We start from the raw sequence: 23,359 nt of genomic DNA on the forward strand, positions 1-23,359 counted from the left end.
AGATGGACATCTAACCAAGGGGAATGTAGAAAGAAGGGAATGCGGTAGGAAGAAAATTATCGAAGAAATAAAACAAGAAGACATTCCAGAGTGGTGAATCTAAGACTCTGGATTGAAACAGTCCATCAAATGTCCAGCGCGGTGAGAGAAACAGCCAGAGCAGAGCCCATCCCCGCACTTTGAGAAAGCTGGGGTTACAGAGAACAGCCTGGAAGTTTCCAGAGGTGGGGGAAAGCAGTTATACACAAAGATGGGGCATAAGAGTGACACCAAGACTCCCAACAGTGACATCAGAAGCCAGAAGACAAGAGTGAGATGCCTGCGAACTGCTGAAGGAAAATTATTTTTAGTCTAGAATTCTATATTCAGCCAAACCATCAATCCAGTGTGAGGATAGAATGAAGGCAATTTCAGACATGCAAGCTCTCAGAAGAGTTTGTCCTCCTGTGTAACCTTCCTCAGGAAGCCAAACAAACAAGGAGTGGGGCAGGAAAGAGAAGACCCACGGTCAGGAGAACACGTTGGTCCAGCACAGGAGAGAGGCACGGGGGCTCCAAGGATGAAGAAGGAGAGGGGGGGCCCAGGATGGCTGTGGGGCAGGGGGGCGAGCAGCCAGTCCATGTCGGAGTGGGACAACAGGAGAGAGGTTTCCGGGGAAAAAAAAGAGCTGACAGATTTGACCACAACAAAAATTGTATTTGAGGCTAACGGATGTGTATGAATATATGGCATTGTAAGTACAGAAAACTACACAGTGGTGGGGGTGGAGGGGAGGATTCAGGAAAAACAGGAATTATACAAGAAAGTCAACAATGTTATTACCCTGCTTGGGTTCCTGGTGAACAATATTTACATGATCATAATGATACAAAGCAAAGCACATGGATTTAAAAATATTGAGAGCATAAAATGACACTTGGGGGACTACATAAATGGCAAATCTTCATCTACACCACAGGCAGTCAACAGACAAGGTCTAAACAGATTAACCAAGAGGCAGCAGTGTAAGCAAATTACTTAGAAATACGGAGGCAACGGCCTGGCCTGGAGGAAAGACTGAAGCGGCACCTTCTGAGCGAGGGGTGGGCAGGTCTCCAGGGTGGGTGGGCGGGCTGGACTGCTGTGTTTCATTTTCTGCTTTTAGCACTATTTGACCTTTTTGACTATCTGCACGCACTTCTTTGATTTTAAAAGAGTCGCTATTAAAACATAAAATAAAGAAACATATGCCAAGAAGCACATCCTCTTGTTGCTTCCTGTTTCATAGTTTTTCTGCATCCTGAGAACCCACCCTCTTCACTCACAGCCATAGGTGCTTACACACACAGGCACGGCCACACTCACACAGTCACACACACTCACTCATCACAGACACTCAAGCAGCCCATGTGACAGACACACAGGTGAATGTGCATAATACACAAAAACCCTCACACATGTGCAAACACACTCTCGCTGACACAGACACGTAATTATAGATTCACCCACAGATACAGAGGCCCCCGTGGGCCCCCCAGAAAGCCAGCTAGAGAGCAGGGCCAGACACTGCAAGGGCGGCGCTGCCTCCCTCCCTGGCCCCCCTCCCCATCCCTCCCAGAACTGCCCCAGGCAGCGGAGTTTCTCCCCGGAGCTTCACCCTAATTGCCTTCTCCTCTTAGAGTGCTCTGCCCTCAGGCTGAGCAGCCCGAGCCTCTGCAACCATTAACCTTTTGGGGCCATACGGTCTGTGCAGAAATGAGGTGGGGGAGGGGCCCGAGCTGGCAGCTGGAGGGGACTAATAATGCCACCTTCGTTCAGGTTTAGTGGAGGCCCTAGGAGGGAGGAGCCCAGAGTCAAGAAGCCTGTAGACATGCTGTGCATCCTTGAGCAAGTCTCTCCACCTCTCTGGGTCCACAAGGAGGTAGGCAGCCTATGAAGCTCTGAGATGCTAACATTTTATGACCCAGGCTGAGCCCTGCTTCCATCCCCTTCCCTGGGATCCCTCTCTCCACGCTGACCTCCAGGGCCAACCCCAAAGGATATGTGATTTATGTGTCTGACACATGTACATGGGATACTGGGGGAGCTCCCCCCACCCCACGAGCCTCCAATTCCCTCCCCTGCCACATTCCTCCCGCACTCACCACGACCTTGGTCCCGTTATCCGGCAGTGTGTCAATGGCCAGGGTGCCTCCACCCAGGTCCTGGCTCAGCTGGGTCCTGTCCGGCTCCGACACCTGCCCAGGGCTCTCTCGGGCTCTCCGATTCCAGCTCTGCGTGGTCCCCTTGGTGGCCCATCCAGAGCCTCGATCTGCATCCTTACCTGGGAGAAAGGGACAGAAAGCTGAGTCCTGGCAGTCCAGAGAGCAGGTCCAGGAAGGGGACCAGCCCACTTACTCTGCAGAGGCCCTGACCGCATGCCAACACTGACTTTGGGGACACTGACTACCAGGATAGGTGACACCCAACATGCACTGAGAGCCATGTGCTGAGCTCCACGCTAGGCAGTGTGCACATGTAGCACTTTTAGCCCTCACCCGGCCCTCCACAGCAGACACGATGCTCTCCATTGTGCAGACAGGAATCAGCAGCAGAGGTTAAAGAAGGTCACACAGTGAAGGTCACACAGCGGTAAAGACAAGTTTCAAACCTCCAAAGGGGTGATTATTCTCAACCTCAGCAGCACACTGGGATCATCCAGGGAGCTTTAAAAATTCCCGATGTCTGGATCCTCCCCCCGCCCCCCGCCAGAGATTCTGATACGATTGTTCTGTGGTCTGGTCTGGGCATTAGGATTCTTAAATGATCCCCAGGGGAGCTTTTGAGATGCCCTGGACCTAATTCCACAGACAAGGGTGAGAAGCATTGCTCTGGAACATTCCAAGCCAGTTCCTTATCTCTCTGCCAGAAACAGCACATAGTCTCAACTTCCAGCGGACTCCAGGCACTAGAAGTCAGAGAGGAGAGTTCTTTCAGTTCAGGGCTTCTGAACCTTGGTACTGTTGACATTTTGGACTGGATAACTCTTTGCTGTGGGTGGCTGTCCTGGGCATTGTAACATGTCTAGCAACATCCCTGGCCTCTGCTCACCAGATGCCAGTAGCAGCTCCCCCCAGGTTGCGACAATCCAAGATGTCTCCATAGTGGGGACCACTGTTTAGTTCTAGCACAACCAGCAAACACTCAGGAAAGTCACTTTTCCCATGAAACAAAGAGCTTAGACACCATCAAGGGTGGTGAATAGGTTTTATCTCAAAAGCCATCTCTAGTCGATAGTGATACTCTTGATTAGCACTCTAATGAAGACAAATTCTGAGCCTTCTTCTGTGTTTAGCAGGAAAGACTGTCATGATCAACTGGCAATGACTGCCATGGGCACAGGATTGGAAAGCGGCCGCACACAGGCCATTTAGCAGCCATTCCTAGACTTGATGTTCTCTCTAGTTTCCTCTAGGTCATTAAGTTTACCCTAAATGACATATAAATTATGCTTTTCCACTTTAGAAAGATTCATGCCCCCAAAGATGTGTCTCATATTGTCACTCCAATTGTCACACCTACTATGTGTATATGGGACACAGACCACCAGAGAGGTGGGTCTGATACTCCTTGCCATCTGCATCCATTTCAGGCCCTGCCCTATGTCAGATGCCCTCTCAGCCTCGGCCTGCCCCAACTCGCTCCTGGATGTAGCCCCTTCTCCTGGCCTCGTAACTACCTGCCCATCTCCCTGGTAGACTCGAGGTCCCCCAGGACTCTCCCTGCCTTCTGCAAATGTACATCCTCAGTGTCTAGCAAACTGTAGGTGCTCAATCACTGCATAATTGAGGACACCATATTGGAGGTAACTCTTGGGAGCCAGCAAGGACAGAAGTTGAGACAAGGCTTGGCCAAGACCAGGCCTGGGGCTGGGGCCAGGACTCTTTGCTGTGGGGCCCTGGTTTGTCATTAGACATTTTATCCAATTAAGTCATTCTTGGCTCCTGGTGCCTGCTGGACCCTTGCCGGCCCCCTCTCACTTCTCTGCCCCTAATCTCAACCAGATGCTCTGGAGAAGGTGGGGAGAAGGGCAGTCCCCAGACCCCTGCCCCAAGATGCCCACTGGCTAAGATGGACCTGAGCCCAGTGCTAGGAAGGCAGCCTGCCCCTGGCTCAGACCCCAAGCCAGGGTCTGCTTGTCCCTCTCGGGTGGGGCCCACAGCTGCCTCTGGAGACAGAACTGTTTGTGCCGGGCTGATCTGCCTGGCTCCCCAGGTCCTCCTGTGAGCAGCCCTCGGGCCTGGGCTGGAGCCAGAACAGGAAAGGAACGTGTGCAGAGCAAGCAGAGGAGCTGAGCTGGCCTGGAAAGGGATGCTGGAAATCTGCAGGCATCATAATCCTGCAACTGAGACAGGAGGGTACCTGGGTGGTGGGGGCTTGAGGCCTGGGGAGAGGGCAGGGAAAGAGGGTCCAGTCAGAGGTGGGGTCAGGGAGGGGACCCCTGCACCCACAAGCTATGCAACCCTGGACCTGTCAGTTTACCTCTCTGAGCCTCAGTTTCCTCATCACTAAAATCATGCCTATGGCACAGGCTGCCATGACTGCCGAGCGAGAAACATAAAGAAGAAGCTTTATAACCAGAGGCCTCAGGGCTGGGGTCAGAGGCAAGTCCATGAAGGAGAGCAAGGCGAGGGATGGAGAGGAGGTCGCCGAGGAGCCTGCCCTACCCCTGCCTAGCCCTGAATCTTCCCCTCCCCACCGACAGCACATCTGTCTCCCTGCCACCCTTCCCCCAACCAGTTGGCTAGGACAGGACATCACCCCCTCAGCTCATGGAAGGAGCCAACACAGCTGGTTGCTGACGTGTGTGTGCAGGGGCCCACGTGCCTGCGCATGCACACACAAACACACAGACTTGTCTGAATGCCCTGGTTCTCCTCTCTACATGCTCACACATGTGTTACACACCTACCCAACACTCAGCCACTCTTGTTGGAGAGCTCCATTTCCCCAGCACCCATTCCACGCCTCTGCGTGCGAGTGTACCTGCCGGTGAGTGACGGCAAGCAGCTTCCAGAGCACACGCTGTTCATCTATCCATCCATCCATTCACCCATGGCCCCAGGTAGCAGCCAGTCTAGTGGGATGTCACAATAGGGACAGTAATCATAAAAATGACAGCAAACTTTGAGAGAATGTGCCGGCACTATTCCAAGTGCTTTAAACACATTAACACATTTAATCCCCACAATAACTCCATGAGGGAGGAGCTAGTTTTAGATCTATTGTACAAACTGGGAAACTGAGGCACAAAGATGTTAAGGAACCTCCCAAGGTCCCACAAGTAGTCCGTGGCAGGATCTGCACTCAGGCAGGCTGGCTCCGGGGTCTGCTCAGACCACAGAAAGTGCAATAAGAGGTGACAGGCACCCTCAGGCTGTTTCCTAAGGAGCAGGGACGGCCCCAGGGCTGGAGTGGCTGTGAGCTGGGCTCACTGGGTGCCACTAGGCCTGAACCTGGGAGCTGCCCTGGGAGACTGTGTCCCCTGGGATGCAGGGGGGCGGCCCAGCAGTAGTGCCCTTGCTCTCTTCACGTGCCACTGCCCTGCTCTGGGGCAAGAAGCAATGTGCCGACTTCAAGAGGCCAGACTGCGCCACCCCAGCACCTGGGCCAAGACACGCTCATCCCACCCATCACCCGAGCTTGCCACTCCAGTCCCAGGGCCACCTCTCAGTCCAGTAGCTACTTTAGCCTCCACCCTTCATGCCCTCCAGCTAGTCTCCCACACACCCACTAGAGCATCCCGTCTAGAGGGCAAACTTGATTCCATTCCTCCCATGCTTCCGGCTCGCCACAGCCCTCCAGCTCAGCTTGCCCACCAGGCATTCAAGGCCCTTCGTGACCAGATCCCTGCTCTCTCCTCCAGCCCCCTGTCTCCCTAAAGCCCTCTCCAGGACCCAGCCCTGCTCTCTCTGGCCATGGGGCTTCAAATAGCCAGGACCACTCTGCTCCATAAACAAACCCTACTCCTGATGAGCTCTTGTTCATCCTTCAAGTCTCACGAGACGTCACGTCTTCCCAGTGCATCCCTGTCATCTCTCCCTCTCGCCCCAAATGCTACATGTGCCACCCCAGCCCTGATCCCGACATAACACTGCTGCCTGAACATCTGTAGGCTCCAGGTGCCTGACATAGAGCAAACACTCAGTAAGTGCATGTGGATGATGGAAGGGAGGGAGGGACTGAGGGAGGAAGGGAGAGGGAGGGAGGAAGAGAGGAAGGAAGGGAGGGAGGAAGAAGGAAGGAAGGAAGGAAGGACAGGAGAGAGGAAGCAAGGGAGGGAGAGAGGAAGGAAGGGAGGGAGGGAGGGAGAAAGGTATGTTTAAATGCCCTGAGTCCCTGCGATCCACAGGGCTGAGCAGACCCTTCCCTTGGGACACAGCCCCACCAGAAACCCTCACTGCAATATCACAGCAATAAAAGAGCACAGGGTCGGAGTCATACAAGCTTGAGAGTGAATCCTACTGACGGTGATGTTGGACAAATTGGATAATCTCTCTCAGCCTCAGTTTCCTCATCTGTAAAATGGGGTGATAAAACCTGCACTTGGTAGGTCGTTTTGGGTCTTAAACAAAATAGTGTACACAAAGCACCCAGCCAAGTCCTCCTGCCTTCCCTGGGTCTCACACAAGGACCGACTTTCCGAGGAGCTTGGGAAAAGCTCCAGACCCTGAGCTGAAATCCTGCCTCCTAGTTACAAAGCCCCCAACCGCAGCCTCTCCCCTCCTGCCAGTAGGCAGGTTCCCACCAAGGACCTTCGTCTGGGGAGAGGGAGGGAGGCACGAGGAACTGACAGGAAGGGACTGCCAAATAGTTCAGCGGAGAAGAGAGGAGAGAAGAGTTTGGCTCTCTGGGTTTCTCTCGACGGGGAGAATCTGGGGTCTGTGAGCACCTCTGATTCACTCACTTATTCAATACACATTTAATGAGACCCTACCGTACGACCCACTGTGCTGGGTGCTGGGGCGACAACAGTGAACAAGCAGACACAACCTCTGTGCCCACGAAGTTTCTAGTTGGGAAAGACACATAGAAAATGAACAATGCGGCAAAGGAGACAACGTGAGGTAGTGATAAGCGCTAGGAAGGAATAAGACGGGAGGAGGGGTTGGGAGTTCTTGCTGCTCTGGACAGAGCCATCAGGGTGGGCCTCCCTGAGGAGGTGGCCCTTGAGCTGATTGAGGCCTGGGTGAGAAGCCAGTTCCCTGAAGATCCGAGAGGACAGCAGCCTGAGCGTGTTGAGGAATGGACGTGGGGAGAGTGAGGGCAGGGGTGGGGGTGGAGGAGAGGCTGTCTGACGGCCGCTGTAAGAAGTTTGGATTTTAGTCTCCATTTGTCTGGAAGTCCCTGGTGGGCAAGGAGGAGGCTGGAAGCAGAGTCGTGGCTGCAAGAGACCCTAGAGACAATCTGGTCCAAATCCCACTTTACAGAAGGCGGAAACCAAGGCTCAGAGACACGGGGAAGTTGCCAGGGTCACCAGGGGCTGGTGCTGGGCCTCGTCTCCTGACTCTCAGGCCAGGACGCCACCTCCAGCTGCCTCTTCCTTCTATGTCTGTTTTAGGGGCCTCTGGTCCCACCTGGGCTAGGCCCTCTGTGCCCCCCACTCCCCCTTTGCACCCCAAGGCCATCTTCTTGTCCGTTCATCTGCCTGTCCATCAGCCTCTCCTGGTCTCCCCTGCCCCCTGACTACATCTTTAGGTCTCTCCTCATCTTTCTCCCAGTCCCGTTCTAATGATGGATGAAGTCTCAAAGCTCCACCAAACCAGCCCATCCATCAGGAGGGAGGGGAGAGCTCAGCTTCCTCCTGAGGGCACCCCCGCCCCCCGGCCAGCCTGGAGGACTCGGAGTCTTGGGGCTGGATGGCAGTTCCTCTTCAGGTCACACGGGCACTAGTCACAAGAGCCCCACCACGGGGCTGACCCTCCTCAGAGGCCCTCACCAGTGTCTCACCCCCACATCTGTCCTCCCCAGAAGGCTGCCCCTGCCTCCACACAGTCCTTCCCTCAAATCCAGCTGGCCTTGCGGAAAAACCACTGGGCTGAGAGTCAGCAGCCGCCCCCTCCGGCTTCCTAAAGCTTCCTTAGGTGGAACCAGCCTCTCCCGCTGCAGAGAAAGTCCCTTTCTCCTGGCTGAATCTCTGTGGAAGCCGAGAAGACACAGTGTCCTCTACTTAGAGATGTGACTTGAGTCTCTGCTGCCCCCTCCTCCTGGCTTTCCCAGGTGTCTACAACCCCAACCCGACTCTGAAGAGGCAGCCCTCAGCCAGGCCTGGGTCTGCCCACCACCCCCAGAGCATCCTCCTTACTTCCCAATGCCCCTTCCCCAACCCTCTCCACGGTACGCCCCACTCAGTCGGGGGTTCAGAGCCCTCCCTCATCAACCCAGTCACATCTTGAGTTCAGAAGATCTCACCAGGTTGGGGCTGCAGAGGGCCTCAAAAACTGACCAGTCCAATACCTTTCTTTTTATAGGGTTTGTTTTCAAAATTATCAATTACCCATTCACATCATAACAAATCTGAAATGGAAAGGCAATCATAAAAAAGAAAAAAGATCTCTCATAATCCTGCCACCAAGAGTCAAAGATTTTGCCCACAGCCGCACTTTATAAGTGAGGAAATAGGCCCAGAGAAGGGAAGTAACTTGCTCAAGGTCACACAGCAACTGAAGAAGCCAAGTCTCTAGCCACTCTCTAGGTGGTCTCCCTGAAAACTGGTGGGTGGGCACCAGCAGCCTCTTGTGACAATAGCTACCACTGCTCTCTGCCCACACCCCCACCATTGGCACCTTTCCCCACCCTCCTCAACAGGGACCCAGGCCTGTCCCAGCCACATACAGGGACCATTAAAGTCCAGAACGCTGTCACTGCAGCTCTGCGTGATGCCAGCGCACCCCTGAGACACATCGGCTCAACCACAGTGTCACCCTCGCCAACGCCCCCACCCGCTCCATCCCTTCCGAGGGTCATCTGTGCCAGTGAGGCATGGAGCTCTGTCTTCCCAATTCTCTCTGTCAAAAGGCTTGACTGCAGATTACCCACCTCCCCAACCCCAGAGAAAGGCTGAGCGCATGGGGAGAAAGGAGGAGAATGTAACATTATTATGTGTCGAAAAATGGCTCTCCTTTTATTACACAAGGGACTGAAGGTAGATCTCAGAAAGGACTTCCAGGTGGGAGAGACGATTGTGGAGAATTGGTGTAGGGGAAGAGGAGTGTGCAGGACAGGAGCCCCCCATCTAGAGTCAGACCAGCAAAAGGCCAAGGGCCACCAGGGCAGGGCCGAGCAGAGCAGGAGTGACAGGAAGACCCTCGTGGGAGTTGAGGCTGGGGCGTTGGGGAGCAGCAAGTTGCTTCTTCCTGGGCCCAGGATTGCTCTCCAGGTACCAAACAGAGAGAGGAAGGTGACCCGTCACTACTGCCCTTGCCAGGAGAGAGACACAGGGTGTCCACCATCCCCCTGGCTGCTCCCATCCAGCCCCCAAATCCGACTCAGACCCGACCTGGTCAGCTCGGGCGGGGCAGGGAGGAGAAAGAGGCGGCAAAGCTGGGACAGGAGGCGCCCAGGCTCCGCATCTTACCAGAATTCAGCCTCGCCCGGCGTGACCAGGGCTTTCTCTAACTCTCCCACTGTCCCCTCTGGGGTCAGAGCCCACTGCCTTATGGAGCCCCCGCTCCTGGGGCCCCTCCAGTGTCCTTCCAGGAGGGAAGGAGAGGTTGGGGCATCAGCGTCTGACGCCTGCACCCTCACTCACACACCCTCCGTGTTTGGGACAGTGGGGTCCCGTCCACCTGCCACAGCCCTCAGGGCTCCTCCCCTCCCGCGGACAACACCCCCTCCCCAATCTCGCCAGCCCGTCGGGCCAGCCCATACCCACGCCCGCCTGCCCCCTCCCCGCCCCCTGGCCCACCCGGGCCACCTCGGGCCAGTCCTACCTGCTCCGGGCTGGGGGCTGAGCGCCCGGGCAGCCTCCCTGAGCACCAGCACCAGGAGCCAGAGCTCGCCCCGCATGGTGGTGGAGGACCCGCCCCCGGCCGGCTGCTGCCCCGGCCCTGGCGAGGGAGGCGGCCCGGGCTCGGGCGGCGCGGCCCCGGGGCGGGCTGGCCGAGGGGTGGGCGCGCGGAGGCGGCGGAGCGCGGGGCCGGCGCGGCTGCGGGAGCGCGAGCGGGCGGAGAGAGCCGGGCGGCGGCGGCCTCCAGGAGCGCGGCCGCGGCGGGGGCGGGGCGGGGAGGGGGCGCGGCGCCCGGAGCTCCCCAGGCTCCCCCAGCCCGCCCCGCCCGCCCCGCGCTCCCGGAGGGCGCCCGCAGCCGCTCCCAAGACGGGGGGCGGGGGCGGAGCAGGGGGACAGGGCGGGGGCCCCTGGGCTGGGAGAACCCCTGTAGAGCATCACTGCTCCCTCTCACCCCCAGCACCTTAGCTCCTGCCTCGCTTCCCCTCCTCCACTCCCCCGGGCAAAACCGCGGAGAGAAGACCCGGGGGCCAGACCCCAGGAAGCGACTGGCGCCCCTTCCTCCGGCGGTGGGCTCCTGCCATACCCCCGACTCAGCTCTACCAGCCTTCCAGACTTTCTGCGCTGTTCCTTAGAGTTCTGTGGGTTTCTGAAGCCCACTCCCACCCCAGAAATCTTCCCTTGCAGCTTCTCTGCCCAGCAGAGGCCCAAATTCCGCCCCCCGCCCCACCACGACTCCTCTCCGCTTTATCCCGCCGCCCCCCCAGCATAATCTTGCCCCCCAATCCAGGGGACATGTGGTGGAGGGGGCCTGCCTCACGCCTATTTTGAAATAGCCTGGATCTCTACCCAACCCCAGAAAGTAACCGAGGTCACTCTCCTCTTTGGGGACCCCAGGCCTGCTCAGGGCCCCACCCAATCAATCTTCAAAGCAAGGAGATGTCTCACCCCACCGGCCACACCTTGTAACAGGCTCTGGGGATTGATCCTTTTTTTTTTTTTTTCAGGACAGAATAAAAATACCCGCAATTTAGGAGATTTAATAGACGGCAGGGAATCAGGTCAGGACACAGAGGTGCCTCTTCCCTCCCCTGACCTACTTCGTGCGATGGCAAGGAGCTGGCGCGCTGGAGGGTGGGAGAGTGAGGGGTGAGGGGCACCCTGGCTTCTATGGGGCTGGGGACTAGGGACTGGACATCGCGGAGAGGAAGAGCGTGGACGCTGAGCGCCACTGGGGAATTCCCCAGGAAGAGGGACATGCGTCGGGACAGGAGAAGGAACCCTGCGGGCTGGAAGGGATGAGTTCCCTGACACTGAGGCCAAAGAGAGGACCTGAGAAGAAGACTCTAAGCTCTCAGAATCCCAGTTCCTCCTTCCTCAGGACCCAGGGTCCCAGGAACGACCTCCTCCAACCTTAAGCCCTCTATTCCCTTACAATGTGACAAGTCAAGAACTGTCTGTAAGTTCTTCTTGTTGTCTAATTTAAATCCCGAATTCGTCGACTCTCCAGTAGGATCAAATAGGCAGCCGCTTCCAGCTGCGGCTTCTTGTTTCCCTCTAGCGGCCACGTGAGGAGCAGCAACGCGTGTGTTTTGCGGTTTCCCTCGCTTCTCCAGATCTACCCAGGTCTGGGTCTGTCCGCGACCCCCGGCTCTGGCCCGGCGGGGCCACACGCCCCTGCCTTCCGGGAAGTCAAGTGAGAGGTCCCGGGACAGAATTCCAGCTCTAGCCCCGGTGTTTTTGTATATGCCTCCGTCCAGGGTGCCCGCAATCTGTCTTATAAGATTTCTTATACGGGCTTAGGCTGAAACAGCAACTTGAAAATAATTAGAAGCAAATGACCTGTAAATTTTTTTTAAATGTAAGCCTCTAGAACTGGAGCGCACATCAGAATCACCTGGAGAGCTTATTAAAACGCAGCTTTCTAGGCGCCACCTCCAAGTTTCTACTTCAGTGGTTCCGGGATGGGGCCGAGAAGCTGCATTTCTAACACGTTCCCAGGTGGTGGTGCTGGTTCCAAGACCACATTTTGAGAGCCACTGCTTAACAATTCCCTTTGCTTGCACTGTCTCACCACTCCTTGTCTGCCCAAAAGAGAGGTGGCGGAGGAAATGTCAACATAATGTGGAAGAAAAAAATTAAAAGTTTTAAAATAAATCGTAGCTCGAGACAAGGATTTCGGGACCTAAAAAAGGCTAACGGTGAGGGGGCACCCGGATTTGAACCGGGGACCTCTTGATCTGCAGTCAAATGCTCTACCACTGAGCTATACCCCCTCTGTCTGCGGAGCGACCGTGGGTAGTCTCTTGGCGCTGCTGCTGCTGCGCAGGCGTCCTAAGACGCTCACGAACAGAAGTGAGGTTCTACTTTAACGAGAGTTGAAAAGATTATAAATCTCAGATTGCTCTCCTGGACGCAGGGTTTCTTTCCTGAAGCTCTGAGTTAGAGATTTCTACTGATGGTGTAAGAAAACCCAATTTGGGGATATGTAAGGGGAAGTCCCTCGAGATCCTTCGAGATCCTTCCCTTCGGGGGCGCTCCTATGGGCCGGCGTCCCCGTCTGCTCGGCTAGAGCTCTGTTACTGCTTCTCGCCACCCCTCTCTGTCCCACACGCTCCTGTGAGCTTCTCCGAGCCTTCCCGCCCCAGCTCAAGCCCCGCCCTTGGAAACAGCCTCGCTCACTGAGAACAGCCGTCGGGTCACCCGGCAGGCCAAGCTGAGAGTGCGCCCGCCTCCGCCCTACCATTACTGGGCTGGGCCGTCCGCACCGTCCAAGGGTCGACCCGGAGCTCCCGGCCCTCATCTGCACTGCGTTCCGAGCTTAGCGGCACACAGGCTGAGCATGTGCATTGGCAGGGCCCCAGCCTCCGTCCTCACCCGCCTGCAAAACACGTCGGCAGGAGGATGCGCCCCCTCTCGCTTGCAACCGAACTTTAAAAGGTGACCGCGGGACTGAGATAAAAATAGGAAAGATCCGCAACGGAGAGGGGGCACCCGGATTTGAACCGGGGACCTCTTGATCTGCAGTCAAATGCTCTACCACTGAGCTATACCCCCAAGACAACAAAGGCTTTTCATTAGGATGAATTTCTGTGGAATAAGACAATGATAGTCCCTTTTCTCTATTGTACTTTTATCTGAGGACTGTGCCAGGGTAACCTGGTGGAAAGAACACAGAATCTGAGTGAGGGTGGCTAGAATTCTTGAGTTCTTCCTGGGATCTCTATATCTGTGTCCAGACTCTCGCCTAGATGTCTACTGCCTGACTTGGGAAGGAGAGAGACCCACTGGCCCCAGGGCCATCCCAGGTCTTCCAGGGTAATAGCACTGCTACCTATATACAGATGGGCAGCCTGGGTTTCCATCCTGTCTCCACCTCTACCTAGATGGGACTCCTGGGCTTTTCCAACCCGAGGACCCGTACTCCCCTCCTCCATGAGTCAGTATCAAACTACTCCCTCCGCAGGCCCAGGCAGAGCCAAGAGCTCCCTGTCCTGGCAAGCCAGGTGTCAGTCACCTGGCAGTGGACCGTAGAACCCAGGGCCAAGGAGCCAGTCCGCCAGCCAGATGGAACCTTGAGGCAGCCCGCCCTCCATTGCCAAGGTGGATTTCCCCCTGCCTGAGAGCTTTGTACAAAAAACAAAAGCCAGTTTGAGGCACAGGCAGAAGAAGCAGGCAGAAATAAGAGATGATCAGTTTTCAATGGCATGTCTTCAATCATTCTAAAAATCCTAATACAATGTGAAAAAAAAAGTCATTACAAAAAGACAGACAAGATAAGCAGACACTAGGAATCTGGGACATTTGGGAGTGGGATTCACATTGGAAGGACGTTGGGAGTGAAGCGCAAAGGATGGAGTGGCTTAAAGCTCAAAAGCTGTGGTCAGAGCCAGCATCTCAGAGGGAATGGGAAGGCCAGGGAGGAGCGGATCACCCTGCAGTACGAAGGACTGTCCCTGCCTGGGACGTCCTGTCCTCCTCCCTCTCCCCTCCCAGCTTTTGGCTCTGCCCTCCTTCCCTTGAGCCCACCCCCTTCACCTCTCTGGAATCTCCTTTGCCCAAAGATGGCTAAGGGCCGGAAAGCTGGGATGGGGTTCTAGGAAATTAAAAGTAGTTCCAGCTCCCTGCCCACCCCCTGCCTCCATTTTTCCTACAGAGAGGAGGGCTGCGCGGGGCGCGGGGAGACTCTACTTCCTAGTCTCCAAACACATCCAACAGCTTCCCTGGTGTCTGCAAGGACGCCTGCTCCCCTGGAGCGAGGGGCGGCTCTCTCTGCCGTCCTGCCTGCAGCAGTTCAGGGTGCACAGTCTGGCTCCTCGGTGGGGGTTGTGTAGACGGCGGCAGTCTCGCTGTCCGCAGCTGCCCCTGGTCCCACCAGAGAATCATAGAAAAGTAATAAATAGTCCCTTGGGTTTTCCACCCACGTACTTATTGCAAAACCCCCAAAGTTTCTGGTTTGCCTCAGGCTGGGACATCAGTTGGCAGTGGTCCGAGACTGCATCCACTGGAGCCCGGCGGGCAGCCTGCAGAGAGGGAGGAACAGGGCAAGGATTAGCATGTCCCGTGAGGATGATGGCTGGCCTTCAGGCGCTCAGCCCGTGCCCGGAGCCAACTGAGGGGATGACCGAAGTTACATCCGGTCATTCAGTCAACCAACAAACATAAACCAACTGAGGAACTACTATGCATCAGATACTGTGCCTGGAGTTACTGGTGAAAAAACAGACACACTCTCTGGGGCTTACTGTCTGGCAGAGGAGATAGATGTAAAACAAATGATGAAACAAATAATTCTCTAACCATACTGTGATAACAGTTAGGAAGGAGTCGTGCACAGGCCTCTGGATGTTTGGGAGTCAGGGAGGGCTTCCCTGAGGAAGGGTCCTGGAGACCCACCTTTGCAAGGTCTCTGGGCAAGCTTCCACTGCCCCTTCCCATCACTGGGGGTAGTGTCAGGGTGACTTCAAAGGCCTAGGAAGAGGCTCCGGAAGCAAGTTCTCCCATTGGACTGTGAGCAACTCCAGAGCAAGGGTGGGATCTTGGTCATGTCTGTACCACCCAACACCGTGCATGACACATGGGAGGTACTTAGGAAATGCTGGTTGAATTGAGCCGACTGTTGGGAGGGCGAGGGGGGTTCCTGACCCAGGGGGTGGCAAGGACACTGCCAGAAATGCATAGTTCCTTGGGCTTATCTGCCTAAAGGCTCCCCGCCTCTTCAACCAGGCATCCAGCTCCTCAGCCTGCTGTGATTCCACTTGAGAAGGAAGAGAGAAGGGAATTCTCCGGGCCCGAGGCAAGGCCCTCTGCGTGGCGGTGACCCAGCTCCTTCACATCCTCCAGCTGTTTACTCAGCAGCTACCTTCTCGGTGGCCCCTCCCTGGACACCTTATGTAAAATTACAACATGCCCCCACCTCCATCCAGTCTCCCTTTCTTACTTGACTTTTCCACTTAGCACTCATCCCTTTTTAACTTACTATATATTTTCCTTATTTTTCTTGTTTATTGTCTGTTTCCCCTCACTGGAAAATAAGCTCCACGAGGGCAGGGATTTTTGTCTGTTTTGTTCAATGCTGTTTCTCCGGTGCCTAGAAGAGGGCCTGACACAAAGTAGGTGCACGTTAATGTTGACTGAATGGGGTCATTTACTCTCTCCAGAAACTCTGGGAGGGCGCAGGTGTAATTACCCGCCTCTTTAGGGATAAGGAAACTCAAGGTCAGAAAGAGTCCGTGATCTCTGCCTGCAAGGCTTGTCCCCGAGCTCTTCCCATGCTGTCTCCTCTTGATTCAGGTCTCAGCTCAAAAGTTACCTCCTAGTAGAGGGTGTCCCTGACCACTAGAGCTAAGTCAGACCCATCCCTGCCGCTGTTACCCACTTTCACTCTCTTCATAGCATTTATCAGTACCTAAAATGTTTGTGTGTAGGTGGAGTGTCGCCTCTCTCCCCACTGGAACAAGCCCCTTGAGAGCAGGGACTCTGTCTTGCTCACCGCTTACCCACAGCCTCTTAACTGTGAGTAGGTGCTCCACTGGCTTGGCCCAGGAGCTAACTGTGAGCCAGATTCTGACAGGAGAGAGACAGCAGGAGGTTCTGATGGTTGGTCATCCATTGGTGGGGCCAGGTTCTGGAGGTGCAGGTGGGGCAGTCACTAACCCTTCCCCAGTGAGGGCACAGCAGCCCTGTATGTGCCATGGGTGGTCTTTGATGGCACTAAGGGTGAGGAATCGGGAGATCTCCACGGTGCTCATGGAGTCCTTCATGTCTTGCTTGTTGGCAAAGATCAGGACGGAAGCGTCTCGCAGAGCCTGTGGACAGAGGAGCCCAGCCCCAGTCAGCCTGCCAGGGCCCAGCCTCCCTTCCCACTGCCTGGCTCCCCTGCTGTCCCGGTAAGAGAGGCCCATGCCCAGGTTGGGCGGGGATGGGGGCCCAGCTCCGACACTAGCAACCACATCAAATGCCACCAACAGCCTGTGGAATGCCTCCCAACCAGTCCATATAATCCTTACAACAATCTCATGAGGTAGGATTTTAATGATCCTCCCCAATTTATACTTGGGGAAACTGAGATTGAGAGAGGTGAAGTGACTTGTCTGGGGTCCCACAATGAGTGAGAGGTGGGGTCAGGACCAGAACCAGCAGCTCTGGCTTCTGTGATCAGTTATGCTGAGGACATCATTGCCCCTCACCTGGGATAAACTAGCCCCGCCCAAGCTCCTGGGATAGAGGTTCTCAGAGACTGGGGCATGAGGAATGAAGCTCAGAGAAGCTCAGGGGTAGGCTGAGGTCACACAGCTGGGACACTGGGCCCTCTCCCATCTGCACAGGGCTTACCTCATGGGCCAGCATCTTATACAGCTCCTCCCGAGTGGTCAGCAGGCGATCCCGGTCCGTGCTGTCAATCACAAGGATGATGAACTGGCCAGCAGAGGGGAACCATGAGTGGTGGGCTTTCTCTTTGGTGAATGTGTCTCCTGCCCACTGTGCTCCCCCACTGGCCTCTGCCTGCCCTGACTCCAACCCCACAGAAAACAAACTGTCTAGTCTCAAGATCTCAGTGTCGTAGTCCCATTTTAATTCCCTTTTCCATGCAAACATGGGGAGCACACAGCACGACCTCTGATGTGTGCCAGAGGCTACGCGAAGCACTGGGCATTCATGACTCCGTTTTGGCCTCGCCGCAACACTGTGGCACTGGAACTGTTGTGATCCCCGTTTACCAATGAGGAGACTGAGGTCCAGTGAGGTGACGTATCTTGCCCTCGGCCACACAGCTGGTGAACGGCAGTGCCAGAATTTGAACTCGGCTCCATCTCACTCCAGAATTAAACCACTGAATTCTCCCACTGCCGCAGTGAGAAAGTAAGGCCCCTGGAGAAAAGGGCTTGCCCCATTCAGTGCATCAAACAGAAAGCTGCCAGCAAGCAGACAGAGCTGCCAGGAAGTATTAAAAAATTTTAACAGGCACTGTGCTGCATTAAGTATTTGACACATATGCATTAGCTATTGTTTCATTATTTAATTTTCACAACTCAGGGAGGTCATTATTATGATCTCCATCTCACAAGCGGGGGAACCAAAGCTCAGAGAGGTTCAGGGTCTGGCTAAAATCACACAGCCCCTCTAGTCCCAGTGCCCTCCTCACCTCAGTGTTGGAGTAGTACATGTTCCAGGTGGAGCGCAGAGCCTCCTGTCCCCCTATGTCCCACATGAGGAAGTGGGTATTTTTCAGAACAATCTCCTCCACGTTGCTGCCGATGGTGGGACACGTATGGACCACCTCATTCATCAGGCTAGGGAGGTAGGAGCAGGTACCAAGAGCTCAGGCCGGTCCACTCCCAGCTCTGGCCCTCCACCCCTCTGCTCACAAGTCAGGCTGAATCTAACCCAGAACAACTCAGCCCAGGTTTACCTGACCTCTCCTGGCCCCGGGGGAATGCAGGCAGGAGTGAGACCAAGTCCTGCCTGGGCTTGGACCCCAGACAGGGGAGACTCATCACAGCCGTCTCCCCAAACTTTAATATCACCTGCACGTTCAATCACCTGAGAGTCTTGTTAAAATACAGATTCTGATCCGGCGGGTGTGGGCCGGGGCCCAGCGTTCTGCATTTCTAACAAGCTTCCAGGTGATGCCAATGCTACTGGTCTGCGGACCACACTTTGAGCAGCAAGGGAATGGAAAAACGAGACAGACACAAGTGAGGGCCAACAGAGAGGTGCTGTGTTTAAAGTGACATAGAAAACACACGTTTTTATGTGTAAGGAATGCTTCTGGAAGGTCTGTGAAGTCAACCTGGGAGTTGGGAGCCAGAGGGAAACTTGCTGTTCACTATATGCTCTTGTACTGTTTGGATTTTGCTTTTCTTCTAATTTTTAAAAAACCATTTACATACATCACTTTTTCAGGGGAAAATTTGTCCTAAGTAAAGACTTTGGAGGCTCCAAAACGGGAGAGAGGCCATCCAGAGAGTGAATATCGGGAAACGCTCCGATGGATACTTGTCAGCACGAGCGCCAGACTCTGCTAGACCAGAAGCTCCGGAGCCCAGCCAGACCCAAGCTGGCCCTCCCCTTTGGGTCCGCAGAAGGGGGAGACAGTTAAGAGGCAAAGGTGGGGTGCAGGAGTTAAAAAGGAAGAAGCTGCCGCCAGGGGGGTCGAAAAGCAAGGAGGCAGGAAGAAGAGGCAGGTTGCGACAGCGTCAAGGCCGCAACCGGGTTTGGCAGGGGGCCGGGGGTAAATGGCGGGGAGCAGTGGGGTTGCCCATACTGTGCAGGATTCGAATGCCAGGCCGAGGAGCCACTGAACTGAGGGGTTACTACACAAGGAAGATCATACCAGCCTTCCCCCCATCACTCCTCCTGGCTACAGCTGAACGCGGGTACCCAGCGAAGCCTTCAGGTGATTGGTCCAAATGCCTATCAGTCTGGTGGGAAGGCCCAGGCCCCTCCTCTCCCCACCAGAGTCACTCACAACTGGTAGAGAATGGTGGTCTTTCCTGCGTTGTCCAGTCCCACGATGATAACCTTGTGCTCTGAAGGCATCCGAGGGAAGGGCAGGGTCAGGGCCAAACCCGATGACCAAGGGACTGTGTGCCCCACCAGGCCTCCCAGGAAGGAGACAGGTGTCCCCACCTGGGAGTCCTCTGCTCTCCTGACCACTTCTGCGCCCCCTCCCGCCTCCTCCATCTAAAACCAACAAGACAGACTTCTTTCCCATCGGGCCCCGGACATTTGCGCCACTCCCGGATAGTGGCAGTGAGAGCTGAGCCCCACTTCCCTCGCTCCACATTTCCAGAAAAGTGATAGTTCATAAGATCCGGGGCGCTCTGGGCTTGCCAAGAGAAGGGGTCTGGGGAGAGAGCCGAGCGCGAAGTCACAATCGCAGGAAACCGGCGGCAGCTTTTAGCCAGGAGGAAGGAGGCTCGCCCAGCCTTGCGCCCCGGGGAGCACCGAAGCCGCGGGGCCCTCGAAGAGCGGAGGGAGCAGGGGAGGGTGCGGAGCAGGCGAGGAGCGCCCACGCAGGACCCTCCGAGTCCGAGGTCCCCCAGCGTATCCACCCCGACAACCCCAGATCGGGGAGCTCCAGGTGAGAGCTGGAGTAAAGCAGTCGCTTGAATGCCCCCTGCGCCTCTTACCCTGTTTCCCAAAGATGCCCATCAACTTGGCGATCAGTTGTCCCATGGCTCATCCCGGGCCAGGCAAAGGCAGGACTTGGCGGTCTTCTGGGGTCCGGGTCCAACCGGGGTGCTTGGAGCCCCGCCCTCCGGGGAGGGCCGGGCAATTGTCAATGAGGTCACGGAAGCCCCACGAATCACCTGCTGGGCCTGGGAATCCCCTGGGACGCTGGCCCCTCCCGGGCACTATGGATGTCACCGTGATAACCAGCTACCTGTCCAGAGCCCTGGAGATCAAGGAAACTGGAGTCCAGACTCCACATCCTCCCCCTCCCCCTGAGTAAACCCCAGAATTCTCTGGTCGACTGCTTCCCTACTGCAAATCAAAGAGACTCAGCACAGAGCCCACAACGGGATCCCAGCTCTCCCTTCTCCAAGCCCCCAGCCGTGTCTGGGGCACTAGACTGAAGAAAAACCCTAGGCCACCCGCCTTCCGCATCTACCAGCTGTGTGGGGCAGACAGGGCTCACCGATCCTCTCTGAGCTGGGATAATATGCCAACCCTCAAGAGATCATTAGTTATTTCACTAGTGGGTCCTGAAGGCCCACTCAAAGGGAGCTCTCTTGGGGAAGGGCAGGGTCTCCCCTCCTTGTGCGGGTCCCTTGGTGATAGGCATCTTCTAGGAACAAATCAGGGCTGCTTCTACGATTCACTGACAAACCGACTGCTTGTGCACAGCTCCTTGACCCCGGAGGGTGGACATCTGAAGACGGGGATGGAGCAAGAGGAGAGACTCTCAGTCAGAGACCCTACAGAGGGGTCCCAGATACTAGGACCCAGCAGAGGAGAACCTGGGCCAAGAGAGAGCCAAACTGGAGGAGGGAGAGGAAGGGGGAGCCTCTGTTGTTTGTGAATTTCCTTCTTTGCTTAAACTGGGAAAAACCAGAAAACAAAAAGAGAAGTGGGGAAGGCAAACCATCTTCAGGCTGAGGGGGTGGTTAGAAGGAGAGGCCACTCATCACATGGGAGAACCAGCTCTTTCTACCCCACTGCCACTGCCCTCCCACAGCCCATTAGTGCTCCCCTCTCCAAGGGAACAGCTCTTTCACTGGTCTCCCTGCCTCTGCCTCCCCCTTACCCAGGGAATCCCCCTTACAGCCCTATTAACCTTCCTAAAGCACAGCTCAGAGTCTGTTACTCCACAGCTCATAAACCTTCAATGGTTCCCTATTGCCCACTGGATTGAGATCAGTCTCCTTACCTTACAGTCAAGAGCCTCCAGCAGCAGCCCCACCAGCCTTTGCAGGCTCTCTTCCATGTTCCACACCCACTGGTCCTTGCCCACACATGCCCAGCTCTTTCCAACTGTGCTTTTGCTTCTGCATTTCCTCTGCCTGAATACCTTTCACCTTCTCAGAAAGGAGGATTCCTGAGACCCTTTAGCCACCTACTTCCCAAGCCCTGGCCTGGTTCTCCAGCCAAATGGGTTTCTCTCAACACTGAGGTTGTAGACTGCCATGTCTGTTTCTTCCAATCAACTGTGAGTCCTAGAGGTGGGGGTTCCTGTCTTGTTCACCTGTGTACTCCCTCCACGCCCCGCCTGGTCCAGTGCCCGGCACACGGGAGGAACATGTTACTACGGGACTGAAGTACAGTGAGTTAAGCTACAGCCTGAGAAATGGTGTTTGGAGTATTTAAAAAAAAAAAAAAAAGGAGTATGAACACCAGTTGAAGAGGATTGAGGAAGGCTGGGAAGTTTGTGGAGAGAAGAGGGAAATTCTGTGTTCACTGAATACAGAATTTCCATCCCACCTAGCTTGGTATCCAGAGTTAGGAGAATTGACTATCAGAGCCCGTCTGGGTGATTCCATTTCAGCCCTAGGGGAGAAGGAGCTGGGGCTGTGGCTGGGTGGGGTAGGGTGGGGGTGCAGAGGGTGCTGGGGGAAACGGCAATGTTTTAAGCATTTTTACCATCTGTTTCCTGGAGGCAAAGGAACCTCTTAGTGCACCCTGCCCTCCCTCCCCCAAATGCAGAATTGAAAGTGACATTCTGCCAGCTTTTGAGCACAGTCAGTAAACAGACAAGAGCCGTCTCTGCTGTGAGGCCTAGAGCTGGGATCTTAAAGGGCATTCATTCATTTATTCATTCATTTGACAAATATGAGTCAGGAGTTAGGAAACATGCCAAGGAGACGAAACAGACCCAGTCCGGGTCTTATGGAGCTTACTGTCTAGAGGAGGAGACAAATACACACCAAAAACAAAAACAAAAAACAAAAAAACAACCCTGAGACACAGTAGGTGGGAAGGCCTGATTTAAAAGGGAGACAAGGCACACTTCCCTGAGGATGTGATTACTGGGGCTAAGACATGAATTTTCTCTAGGTACGGGACTGGAACACCCCCTTGCTCCCAGGCTATTGTGGCCCCAGCTCAGTTCACTTGATTTTCGAAAGGTGGAAAGTTTCAGCCACTCCTGGGACTGAGGCCTCTCTGACCTCCTCACTCTGGGGCAGAACCTATACAAAGACAGAAGCAGCTAGTCAGGGAATGAGAGGAGGGTACCAGGCCGGAGGGGTCCCCGGCGCCTCAGTTCTTGAGTCCCTGAGGCGGCCGTGGTAGTAGCACCAGCCTCTCTCAGCCTAGTCCCAGCCGAATTCAGGATTGTTGAAATTCTCACACGTTGACAACCACCAGTGTGCTGAGTGCGCATCGGTGGAGGGCTTGTGGTTACCAAGAAATAAAAATATCTCTCTCCTCCAAGCCACCTAGAAATGCCCCTGCCTGCAAGTTCTGGGCAAATGCAATTTCAGGCAGAAGGCACATGGAGAGGAGACAGAAAAATATTCAGACACCGGCTTCCCCCTCCCCAATGCCCCTCCCCTTGCAAAAGCTGGGGCATCCTGGGGCAGGGGAATTAGCATCTTGGGGGTCACAGACACCACAGAACTTGAAATCCAAAGATCTGAGTACAAGCCTTGCTTCACGGCTGTGTAACTATGGACATGTTGCTTAATCTCACTGAGCTTTTTCTGTAAACTGAAGTTAATAATCCCTGCCCTTGATTCAAAATATCAGGCTCCACCCTAGAGGGAGCTCTCCATGGAGTGCCAGAACAAGCACCCAGCTGTCTTCTGCTCTTCTCCTCTTGGCTGTCCCCCAAAGGCACCTTAAACCCACCTTGTCCAAAGCTAGATGTTGTTTCTATTTCTAACCTGGTTTTTTTACCTGCTTCCTCCATGTCTGAGAAGGCTACCACCCACAGTCTCCCCAGACACCTCCCTCTCGCTCACTGGCCACCTCCAACCACTCTCCAAGAGCTCTCGATGCTGCTAGCTGTCACTGGCACCCATTGCCTGCTTTCTCGTTCTACTGCTGTGGCCTCACGCAAACCCTCCTCATTTCTCACCTGGGGTCCTGCAACTGTTTCCAGGCTAGGTCCTCCAGTCTATGCTCCAAAGCACAGCCAAGGCCATCTTGCCAATGCTGCTTACAATCCTTCCGTTTCTGCACACCAACTTCAGGACAAAGCCCAAGCTCCTTAATGTGACTCAGGGCCCACTGTGACGTGCTCCTGCTGACCCCTCTCTGACCACCACCTTGAGAGCACACTTTGCGAGTGAACTGCCAAGAACGGGTCATGCATGTCCCCCGCTTCCCCTGCCTTGAACACTTCCCCCACTTCTCTGGCCAGGTTAACTCCTTAACCAACCTTCTAGATTCTGCTCAAGCCTCCCCTCCCCCAGGAAGCCTCCCCTGAGCTCCCCAGGTTAGGGAGTG

General features: G+C 55.2%; 2 protein-coding genes and 2 non-coding genes across 20 annotated transcripts in view; all 4 read right to left on the reverse strand.

Annotated features, from left to right (window-relative positions):
• The window catches only part of PLXDC1 (plexin domain containing 1), a 56,575-nt gene extending 46,352 nt beyond the window's left edge, over window positions 1–10,223 (reverse strand). For 3 of the 4 annotated variants that reach the window (XM_070483147.1, XM_070483145.1, XM_070483146.1), the window contains exons 1-2: window positions 9,951–10,170; window positions 2,124–2,302 (exon numbers count right to left, since the gene is read on the reverse strand). In XM_070483147.1, the coding sequence (XP_070339248.1) occupies window positions 2,124–2,302; window positions 9,951–10,026 (255 nt within the window). In that variant the 5' untranslated portion in view covers window positions 10,027–10,170. Of the gene's footprint in view, window positions 1–2,123; window positions 2,303–9,950 lie in introns of all 4 variants that reach the window. The other variant, XM_014833797.3, reaches the window with a different exon arrangement.
• A 1,945-nt stretch (window positions 10,224–12,168) lies between these two features.
• On the reverse strand, window positions 12,169–12,240 carry TRNAC-GCA (transfer RNA cysteine (anticodon GCA)). The gene has a single exon. It is a non-coding gene; the product is annotated as a tRNA-Cys (tRNA).
• Window positions 12,241–12,949: 709 nt separating this feature from the next.
• Window positions 12,950–13,021, reverse strand: TRNAC-GCA (transfer RNA cysteine (anticodon GCA)). The gene has a single exon. It is a non-coding gene; the product is annotated as a tRNA-Cys (tRNA).
• A 635-nt stretch (window positions 13,022–13,656) lies between these two features.
• Window positions 13,657–23,225, reverse strand: ARL5C (ARF like GTPase 5C). 14 transcript variants are annotated; one of them, XM_044744644.2, is made up of 9 exons: window positions 22,989–23,200; window positions 19,600–19,865; window positions 18,936–18,996; window positions 18,008–18,122; window positions 17,610–17,757; window positions 16,799–16,882; window positions 16,121–16,272; window positions 15,444–15,566; window positions 13,657–14,487 (listed from the first exon to the last, which is right to left on the reverse strand). In XM_044744644.2, coding segments are annotated over exons 5-9 (504 nt in total). In that variant the 5' UTR covers window positions 17,754–17,757; window positions 18,008–18,122; window positions 18,936–18,996; window positions 19,600–19,865; window positions 22,989–23,200; the 3' UTR covers window positions 13,657–14,486. The 14 variants fall into 14 exon arrangements, 9 of the variants coding, with proteins under 9 accessions (XP_044600579.1, XP_070339249.1, XP_070339250.1 ...); XM_070483148.1 differs by lacking the exon at window positions 18,008–18,122; XM_070483149.1 differs by lacking the exons at window positions 18,008–18,122; window positions 22,989–23,200 and adding an exon at window positions 20,841–20,962.
• Between the last annotated feature and the right edge of the window lie 134 nt (window positions 23,226–23,359).

Source organism: Equus asinus, chromosome 13 (genome assembly GCF_041296235.1).
Source record: "Equus asinus isolate D_3611 breed Donkey chromosome 13, EquAss-T2T_v2, whole genome shotgun sequence".
Classification (NCBI taxonomy): Eukaryota; Metazoa; Chordata; class Mammalia; order Perissodactyla; family Equidae; genus Equus; species Equus asinus.